At 37.2% G+C, this 10,680-nt stretch overlaps 1 protein-coding gene across 1 annotated transcript; it reads left to right on the top strand.

Moving 5' to 3' along the window:
• Positions 1 to 173: 173 nt before the first annotated feature.
• On the top strand, positions 174 to 6,906 carry vps36 (vacuolar protein sorting 36 homolog). The gene is made up of 14 exons (XM_034683814.1): positions 174 to 364; positions 535 to 603; positions 722 to 792; positions 1,790 to 1,904; positions 2,042 to 2,131; positions 3,531 to 3,617; positions 4,125 to 4,157; positions 4,287 to 4,364; positions 4,995 to 5,129; positions 5,277 to 5,342; positions 5,457 to 5,521; positions 5,913 to 5,997; positions 6,172 to 6,248; positions 6,378 to 6,906. Exons 1-14 carry the CDS (start codon positions 269 to 271, stop codon positions 6,457 to 6,459), a joined length of 1,149 nt encoding a protein of 382 aa, XP_034539705.1. The 5' UTR covers positions 174 to 268; the 3' UTR covers positions 6,460 to 6,906.
• Positions 6,907 to 10,680: the final 3,774 nt, after the last annotated feature.

Below are 10,680 nucleotides of genomic sequence, written 5' to 3'. Positions count from 1 at the left end.
AGTTGCCTGTCGGAAAATAAACACAGTAAGAGTAACAGTGAATAGACAAATGGAAACAATAAGGTAACAATAAATTTAGGTCTAAATTGAGGTATTTAGAGTCAATATTCTTATAAATTTGACTTAAACTGTCACTTTTTCTTACTGTACAATTTTATACATGTTTCCTTCAGGCAGTGAAAGGACAGCTATGGACAGCGTACAGGAAGTAAACATGAAATGAGTTTTGCACTGAAGTAGAATAAGGAATACCAGTTTTAAAGTGAAAATGGACCGCTTTTCTTGGTCGAATGGGCTGCTAGAAATCGACGAAACGTTAGTGATCCAGCAACGAGGTGTCAGACTGTATGACGGAGATGACAAGGTATGTTTTTGATTTCTAGGAGTGTGGCCTGACAACCACAGAGCAGTTCAAACTTACATCCTGCAATTTATACAAGATTTCCAAGCTTAAAATGACATTAATATTGACCGGTTTGGGTGTGAAATACCGACATCTGTATATCCTAATGTGTCTGCGTGTCTATGTTCTAGGCTAAGCTGGATCTTGGAGTTGCTTTGTTGAGTACCCATCGGCTGATCTGGAGGGACGTTAAGAACCATGTAAGCCACCTTTAGAGAGGACAACATACTGCCTGCACTTATTTTGTAGTTTCCTTTTTTTATTTCTCTGATATTAATATGATGACTATTTTTGCTCCCTCTGTGTTTCTCTGTGTAGGAATGCTGTATAGCTATGCCCTTGTCACAGATCATCTACTTTGAGGAACAGGCTGCAGGGATAGGAAAAAGGTTAGTGTCTGAAAGAAATCCTGTAATTACAAATGTCAAAACATATAAGTTGTTTTCTTTGAGAAAAAACAACAACAAAACAGCAGTAACTGTTTTTATGCATATATGAGGATTTAGATCAAAAACCTATGTTCAAATTTGAGCTTTTTCTGGAGCCTTCATTGGTAGATTGAGTTTGCCCAGTTATCATAAAGTTCAATCTACTGTCATCTATTGAATCAAGTGTGGTCATTCAATAAGTGGTTGTTGTACTTTTTTTTTTAAACTTTATTTATGAAGTTTTGAGTTTATACAACATATAAACATAAACACACACACATACTGAACTTGTACAGACAATAACCCACATTAACACCACCCACCCCCTCTGACCAAGAGTACACCCTAAATGACAAGCCAACAGATGGTAATACAAATAATAAATAATAATAATAAATAAATAAATAAAAGGAGAGATAACCTTACATGAAGTGGATTATACAAATTGACATCTATTGACAAGTAGCAAGTAAGACAAAACCCATATATATTGAGATAAATAGAAAATAAATAAATAAAGATCCAATGCATAAGCATCACAGGCCAACCGAGTGGGCATCAATCAGCAGGCATCAGAGTCAACTCCTTTACAAATTCAACAAATGGAGACCATACTTCAGTAAATTTGTCAAGGAAACCTCTCAGTGTATGTCTAATTTTCTCTAGTTGGAGCAGAGACAGCAACTCATGTACCCATCTTCTAAAGGGAGGGGGTTTATTAGACTTCCAATTCATTAGGATGAGTCTGCGTGTGATGAGGTTACTAAATGCTACTGCTTTCATCTGTGCATTTGTAGCATGAGTTTCTATAAGTGGTTGTTGTACTTTGAGATAATTTTCTAGGCAGTTTAAGGTTCCAGAAAGTTAAGACTATTTTTGTAAAGGCACTGTTTTTCAATTATGAACGCTTTGTCTTGATAAGTCAATGTTAAATAAACTTTTGCATTTTATGTTGTAGTGCAAAAATAGTTGTACACCTGCACCCAACACCTGCAAACAAAGAGCCAGGTCTCTACCAACACAGCAAGTACTCCTTCATCAAGCTGTCCTTCAAAGAACATGGGCAGATAGAGGTATGCCCAATTTTTCAAGTATCTAAAAATAACTTTATGTTGGAGCCTTTTCTACATGTTGTTGACCCTGTAATGAGCACTTCTTGGGGAGAGTCTGTGCTTCAACATGGATCTGACGTGGTTTCATCTGCTTACAGTTTCACAGGAGGCTAACAGAGGAAATGACTCAGAAGAGATGGGAGAAAACACCGGTGTCACAGCCAATCCCCACAGGAACCGGACCTCAGGTTAGAGTCATAATAGATATTCGTCCACATTACAGCCTCTCGGAACATGACTTGGGATATTAACAATTCATACAAGTATCAAAATTCAATGCGTCATCAAGCACCAGTGAAAATCTGAGTGATAATACATATGTATAACTATTACATAACCTTGTTCAAAAACAGACTGTTTTCCAGTTAAGACCATTTCTCAGGATTGTATGGGTGTGGCAGCAAACGTTGTGATTGACATATGTCCAGTGGTGTACTCAGGCTGTTTGAAGGGCAGGGGCGAAAACAAAAAAGGGGCACCTCCTTTCAAACCCCTGTACTCACAGTTTAGGGTGACTTTAAATGTATTAATGCAGCGGTAACAAGAGGGGCATCTGGGGTTCCTCCCCCAGAAAGGTTTTAGCATCTAACACTTTATTCCCTGCATTCTGGTGAATATTTGTGTGACACAGTGTGGGGGACATTGAATTTTGAAATTTTATTTATTTATTTCTACATTATTGATTATGTTAAAAAATTAAAATTATATAACATACCATAATTCACTACAAAAGCATAAAGAGGGGACTTCTGTTTACATTGAACTCCCTGAAGGGGCATCCAGAGGGCACATTTTAAAATGTTTTATACATTTAAGGGGCACCCTTTTTGCATTTTATACATTTGAGTGGCAGCCAGTGGGCACTCTTTCACGCATTTTCCACTGAAAGAGCACATGAGAAGGCAATTTTTCATGTTTTATCTACTTCAGTGGAATCCAAGAGGGCACTGTAGCGTGGTTTCTTTTGGACATGAGGCCAAAACTAGAGTTTATTTGATGTTATGTTTTCTTTTGTTGTGACTTATTCCCATACAGCAGGGCTGTAATTTTACCAGCTTATTTACAGTTCAGCATCACACTAGGTGATGTCAATTGAATGGGGTTATTCTGTCCATCAAATTTGACTAAGTCCCACAGGATGGCAGTGTTGTTACTATATTGGGAGAGAGAACAGTTCAAATCTGGCACCATTCCTGCCTCTGATAATTTGTTGGGGCTTTTTCAAAAATCGTATTAAGTATAAATTATATTTACGTGTTGCCTTTTCCCCCAATTTCTTAATTTTTGAAATTGGGTTAAGTATCCTACAGCAGAGCTCACACCAAGGTGAAAATAAGCTTGTGTATATGCCGTCACATTCACAGTTCCTCTAAGATGTGTCTTCAAATGAGAGTTTTTAATCAAAGTTTTTTGACACTGTAAAAACAAACCACCTTAAATTAAATGATATACAGTAACAGGAGTTAACCACTTTTTTTTTTACCGCCCTCCTCTGTGTTTGTCTTTCCTTTTCTTCCGAGGCTTGTGACCGACTTTGAAATTTCTTGTGTTTCACTCCGTGTTTTTCTTTCCTTTGTGGTTTTACAGGCAGGAAGGACACGTGCAGTTGGGATTGTTGGCATTGAGAGAAAGATAGAGGAGAGGAGGAAAGAAACAGACAAAAACATTTCTGAGGTATTGGAAAGCAAAAATACAGAAAGTTAAGAGTACTCCCCATTTGTCCTGCTATCAACCTCCTCACAGCATTTGTTTTTCATTCATACATATTTGGACACATTTTACTACAGACACACTAAAATGCAGAGTGGTTTGGTTTGGGTAGTTTCCATGAATATTTAGCTGTTTTTTTCCTCTGCTATAAAAAAAATCATCACACTTCAAATTAACTGTGGCTGATGTGAATTCAAGCTGACCACAGCTGCTGTAAAACTAATCATGCATCCATGAACTTACTGTATGTGTTTCTACAACAGCTGATTGATATACTTTGTAAAGGTCTTAAATAAATTTGATCAAATTGACATACATGACTTATTTTTTTTAGTGCTAACATAAGCCAGTGAGGAGTTTGGACTGCCGTGGGATGATGTTTAAATTATATCTCAAGCCATGCAGTTTTGAGCTTTATTTAATTGTGAACATTTTTGACAACTTTTAACCATTTATTCTTTTTCTTCTCAGGCTTTTGAAGACCTCAGTAAGCTGATGGTGAAGGTAAGGAATGAGTTGCTTTGTATCTTCGTTATTCTTTATATATCATACCAATGGGTATCACACCTGTGTCAAGCTAAAACACCACCTTGTATACAGATTTTGCTGAGTGATTCTTTTTTTATATAACAGGCCAAAGAAATGGTGGAGCTGTCCAGGTCTATAGCCAACAAGATCAAAGACAAGCAGGGAGACATAACAGAGGACGAGGTAAGAAGCTGAGCAGAGTATTAATCACCAAAGGTAAATGCACTGAACTCATGTAGCACTTTTTATAGCCTGACCACTCAAAGCTCTTTTACATTCATATTCTGACAGCAGAGGATGCTATGCACAGTGCCCATCAGTATGATCTAGTCCCATTCACATGCATTTACACACTGCTGGCTACACCACAGAGAGGAATTTGGGGTTCAGTGGCTTGCGTAAGGACACTTTGAAGTGTGGATTGCGGGAGCTGGGATTGAACCGCCAACCTTCTAGCTGAGCATCAGTGATTTAGGTGAAAATCATCATAAATGTAGAAAAATGTAATCCTGTATCAAGACATGAAAGCCTCAGAGTAGCAAGCTCCCGTTACCCTTTCCATGCATTTTAAAAAAAATTGTATTTATGAACATTTTTATATACTTATAACAAGATATATGCAAAAGACATACATGCACAAAAAACTTAAGAAAGAAAGAAACAAAAAAATGCCAATGAAAAGAGCAAGAAACAGAGATAGAATTTGCAACCATGTCAGTCCATGTGTTGATGTGTTGTCCACAAATGAATCAATGGCCTTCCCATGCAAATGTTAACTCTACCTGTCATTAAGTATTCTGTTCTGCTTTGTAGACAATCCGGTTTAAGTCCTACCTTCTTAGCATGGGAATTGCTAACCCTGTAACCAGAGAAACACATGGATCAGGCACGCATTACCATCTGCAGCTGGCTAAGCAACTGGGAGACATGTTACAGGCCCCTCTGGAGGTATGCATTCAAGTTTGTGTTTCATGTATTTTATACTCACACAAGCTAAATAAACTTATTTCCGTCATCTCATTACTTTCCTTTAGCTTTAATCTCTTTCTAAATGAACTTCTGTTGAGAACGTTCTAAACCTCTCTGCTCTTTCAGGAGCGTGGAGGAATGATGGCTCTCACTGAGGTGTACTGTCTGGTCAATCGTGCTAGAGGGATGGAGGTAATGCTGACATTAATGCACTCACAACAGCTGCAGAAATTAAAGTGGGCAGTTCTAGCTCTAATTCTAGCAGAATTGATAATAAACTTTGATTTTCTTTCTTTTTTTTCTCAGCTTTTATCTCCAGAGGATTTGTTAAATGCATGCAAGATGTTTGAGTCATTGAAGCTTCCATTGAGGTGAGTTTGAGTTTTGTTTGTTTTCACATTGTATTGTTTGATGTAACATTGTGCAACCTTATACATTCCTCTGTGTGTAGACCGGTCTACGTGTTTATCAAAGGAATATAGGGCAGGGTCGGCGCCTGCTACACAGAGCCCAGGCTCTTCCTGCCTGGCTTCCTGTTGTTGGAAGTGTTGTGGAGCCTTCTGCGGCTGTCATTTCCTGACACTTCCCAGGGTTTTCAAAAAGAAACACAGGCCTGTTTCCGTAACACGCTGGTTCTACTACCCCCAAACAAGTCTTAATCTTCTGACTAAGCTTAATAAAGATGGCTACAGCTTAAATCTATCATCCAGAAATGATCCGTCCCACTCACTCTTTCCTTCATGTGCCTGGTCCTCTTTGTAGGCTGCGTGTGTTTGACAGCGGTGTGATGGTGGTCCAGCTGCAGTCTCACAGCGAGGAGGAAATGATAGCCTCAGCACTGGACAATGTAAGCGATTCTGTAACAAACAGTATACTGACAATGATATTGTGTAGACTGATTAAGCTACATGCTTTATAGACACATAGAAACATGAATATATGCATCTCGAGACATTCAAAACCCACATGTTCTAAGTTTTAACCTTTTTTCGTCTTATATCATCGTCTTCCTCTCCTGAAGGTGTCAGACAAAGGCTCTTTGACAGCTGAGGAGTTTGCAAAGCTCCTGGGTCTCTCTGTTCTACTGTCCAAAGAAAGGTAAGTTAACTCATATCAGTCTGCACATTACTCCTCAAACATTTGTATTTGTTCCTCGTTCATTTTAGAGATGTGTATCCTTTAACTTCTTCTTAAGTGTCCTCATTTCTTTTCCTTTCTTGCCTCCAGGTTGCTGCTGGCTGAAAAGATGGGCCACCTTTGTAGAGATGACTCTGTGGAGGGTTTGAGGTTCTACCCAAACCTCTTTTGACCTGTTAACTGTCTTTTTTGTTAAGATGTGGGGAGGAAAAATAAACTTGGCTGCACTTGTTGTGCTGATGCATTTGCAAAAATCCTACCTTTACACCTACATACTGAAGTAGAGTAGAGTACCTGCTGTACCTGAAGCACAGCAACTTGAGAATTTTCAAACAGCTGTTGTTCTATTAATGGTAGATCTTTGGTTGAGGTACCCCATCTTTCTTCTGTACAGGTCTCAGGGCTAGTGTATCTTAAGAAACTGTTCAAGAACATGCAAATACTGGAAATGGAGTTAAGAGCTCCCACTTTGGTGTGTCTGGTGGAGACTGTGTTTACTGAAACTGTGTTTATTTTATATCACACAGTCTTCTTCTTCTTTTAATAAAATGAAAAGCCACTGCTTACATGTTTTCCTAAGTAAAATCTACACTTATGCAATAAATGATAAAGAAATAAATCCTGTCCTGCTGTGTTATCTTCTGTGGAAGTGAGAGAACAAGACCTGCGTGTTCATGTTTCATTGCTCTCATGTATGACTCATTATAATCCCCTCTTCACCTTTCATCTTTCTTTAGTCTCACAGTTTTTGTCCATCAAAAACACAACTTTTGTATCTTTTTCTACGAAACTACCAGTGAAAGCAGCACCTGATGTCTGCGATCTATTCAAGAGAAAATCAAACAAAAGGTTTGTATCCTCTGTCAGTTACAGTCACAGCATAGTAAATACAGGGCACATTGCCAGTTGTCACTCCTCAGGCAATTACTCGCCTCATTGCTGAGGTTGTGTTATAGAAATTCCAGTCGTGACTGTTTTGAAGCCAAACTGAAAGATAAGAGCTCTGTTAATAAGCACAGTGAAGCTGTCAACACAAGTTTTCTTGCAGTATACTGCATGAAGAGTAAGTAACACAAATCTGACGTCTGCAGATTTGAACTCTATGAAGCTTCATGGGTAGATTTTGAAGATGCTGCTTGGAGTGTTCTCCTTGTGCTTTTACTTGTAATCTCTGTGCGCCCTTGTGGGGATTTTTACACACAGATTGGAATAGTTCTTTGTTCCCTTTGTGAACTCTTCTGAGCAGTAGAGGTTGTATCACCTCCACAGAAGCTTCCTGTTCTCTGTCAATGAGAATGAAGCTCTGCAGTGCCCTACAGCTGATTAGATTAGTCTGCCATGTGCTTCACCGGTTGATGGAAGATAAACTAGTTGGTTCAGGAAGTCAGATCATAATAACGAGGAATTTATGCACAGTATTAAATGTTTGTGGGATGTTTTTCTGATTAAGTCTTGGTCATGAAGGCTGATAGAGACTGGTTTATCCAATATGGCTTATCATGGTCTGGGTGGGTTTGTTGCATCTGTTCAAATTTCATTTTTGCATCTTTATCTTTAAGGGGTTACAGAGGAATTTCTTGCATCTTATCTTCAGTAAGAAGGCACATGGCTGAGATGAATAGCTTTGTAGTCCAAACCCATGACTGAGTTGTGCAAAATGTTTTTAGTTTGTCATCCAAAACTACTGAACCAGTTAGGATACACAATGCCATTCTGTATGAAAGCCACGACCTTCTTTTTAAATATAATCTTTCGATGACCCCATGCATTGAAAAAAAAGATTTATGTGTGACTGCCATGAGAAGGAGTGAAATATAGATCCTCACATACATTCTCACATACTTCTGCATGTAGTCACTGTAGTCACCTCAGGCACCTGTGCTTTTGATAACCCAGCTGCTTGTTGTTCACACTGATAACAATCTGTTCGGTGTTTCACCTTACAGGGAACAGAGCAACGCTGAACCTGCCAGAAGAGGAGGGTGTCTATTGGTCTGATTGCCTATAATATGAACATCTTGCAGCGGTTAACCTGCATGTGAAAGCATTTCCTTGGCACTCCAGTATTCAAGCATGAATCCATTGGTATTTTTGAATTTTTTTTTCAATCGATCAATTAAAAAAGCTTTATTGTTAAAGCAACTTTCATACTAATCAAAGGCAACCAAAAGTGCTTTACAGTGATTGGAAACAAGAAAGAAGCAGAAATAAAATAAAATATGTGTGATTAAAATAAGTTAAAGCATCAAATCAACATTAAAGCTGCTGTTGGTAGTTATGATATAAACATCAGTTTGGAGAGAGATTTGGAATGTCAACACTACCCCACCCCACCAGATTTCCCCTACTTCTCGTGCTTGTTCTATGAGGAAGTAGTGCTGGCTTCCAAGCCATTCAGGACAACCTAGTAGGGGCCGCCACTCGACCAATCGGGACACAGGGTCGAAGAGTAGCTCTGATTGGTTCATGATAATGGGAACGAATGGGGAATGATAACATTGCTTGATACAAAGGCATTGGAAAACACAGAGATTTGGCCATAATCTTAAATTACTTCAATTACTGATGAGTACCGATGGGTATTATGACTTTTTTTCCAAACCCAGCATAGAAAAATTGTTGTTTTTTTACACCATTCCTACCAACTGCACCTCTAAGAATATAAATAGCTAAAATAGATTTTAAAAAAAGGGTAAGGATAAGAGTTGAAGATAGTATCAATACAATTGTGTAGATAAATAATAAAAACAGGTAGTTAAAATCCTAGTACGTTTTTCATGTAATATTCAAGTCACGTCAAGTCAAATTTTATGTATATAGCAAATTTTAAAACAACCGCTGTTGACCAAATTGCTGTACAAGCTTGAAAACACTATCAATAAAAACAAATAGTTAAAAAGAAAAATAATAATAATTTAAAAGAGTAGCTATTTAAAAAACACAATAGATAGTAAAAGAAAAAATAAGCCACAATAAATAAAAGCAAGAGATAAAATAAAATAAGCTTCACATAAGCTTAGAGCCCTGTGTTAATAAACACTTCAACATAGTTCAGCTTCTAATGTCTGTTTATTTGGTGAAAATATGAATAAGATAAGATAAGATAAGATATACTTTATTGGTCCCCCATTGGGGAAATTCTTTTGTTACAGCAGCTTACAACACAGGAGTGATAGCAATGACAAAGGTAAAATATAATATAATAAAATAAAATTGAATAAAATAGAATGAAATAGAATAGAATAAAATAAAATAAAGTAAAATGAATAAAATATGGCAACTATCACTGATGTAAACACACTATGTACACTTCTATCTGATAAATAGATAAGGTAAGTTATTGCACCATAAAAACTGTACCAGGTTATTTATACCTGCAGCGGTCAACTTTAAAATGTAAGCTCAAACATAAGGCCAACACAGTCACAGTACCCGGCAGACTGTTCAGGGTCATTTAGTTAAGAAGAGACCAAGAACTGATGCGGTGAGCAGATCTATTATGTATAGAGCCATCACACTGTGGAATAATTTACCAGTCACTATAATTGAAGCCCCCAGTAAAGCCAGTTTTAAAAGACTGGAACACCTTAATCGTAACTCTAACATTAATGAATATTAATGAATTTTAGTAAACATACTGTTTTGTTTTTGGATTTATTTTATTGGATGTTTGAAGCATTTTCATTTTTTCTATTTTATGTTTGTAGCATCTTCAGTTTTCAGTTTTTCTACCTTATGTTTGTAGCATTTCTAGCTGCTGTATTTTCTGTTTGTAGCATTTTCAGTTTTTCTATCTTATGTCTGTAGCACTTTCAGTTTTCAGTTTTTCTACATTGTGTTTTTAGCATTTTCAGTTGTTGTATCTTACATTTGTAGTATATTCAGTAGTTGTATTTCATGTTTGTAGCATGTTTCTGTTTTTGTATTTCATGTCTGTAGCATTTCTCTGTTTTTTATTTCTATATAGCATTCACAGTTTTTCTTTGTAATGTTTGTAGAATTTTTAGTTTTGTATTTTATGTATATTTTGTATGTTATGTTATGTTTTATGTAGACCCCAGGAAGAGTAGCTGCTGCGTAAGTGGCAGCTAATGGGGATCTGAATAAAGAATAAAGAATAAGGAATAAGTCACAATTTAAGAGCACACAAAGTTTTGAATCAAAGAGACGTTTGAGTACAAACAAAAAAATATGTCTTAATTTAAGTTTTTTAGCTTCTTTAAAATACTGAATGCTTTCTCATTTAAGAGTTAAGCTATTTCTTTTCACTGTTATTTTCAGAAGAAAGAAGTCTATTGGTTTGTTTACTATTACGTCAGAACTTTGCCTCTAGATGTATTAACTCTGAAAAAGCGCGCTGCGCTCTCCTCCTCCTGTGACCGTGGACTGACTG

The sequence above is a fragment of the Notolabrus celidotus genome, chromosome 5, assembly GCF_009762535.1.
Source record: "Notolabrus celidotus isolate fNotCel1 chromosome 5, fNotCel1.pri, whole genome shotgun sequence".
Taxonomy (NCBI): domain Eukaryota; kingdom Metazoa; phylum Chordata; class Actinopteri; order Labriformes; family Labridae; genus Notolabrus; species Notolabrus celidotus.
This window is presented reverse-complemented; position numbering and strand designations above follow the sequence as displayed.

Excerpts from the sequence above, each read along its gene's own strand:
- vps36 (XM_034683814.1), top strand. The coding sequence starts at position 269 with ATGGACCGCTTTTCTTGGTCGAATGGGCTGCTAGAAATCGACGAAACG. Across the intron at positions 604-721 it reads GGAGGGACGTTAAGAACCAT|GAATGCTGTATAGCTATGCC; the intron begins GTAAGCCACCTT and ends TTCTCTGTGTAG. Across the intron at positions 6,249-6,377 it reads GTTCTACTGTCCAAAGAAAG|GTTGCTGCTGGCTGAAAAGA; the intron begins GTAAGTTAACTC and ends TCTTGCCTCCAG.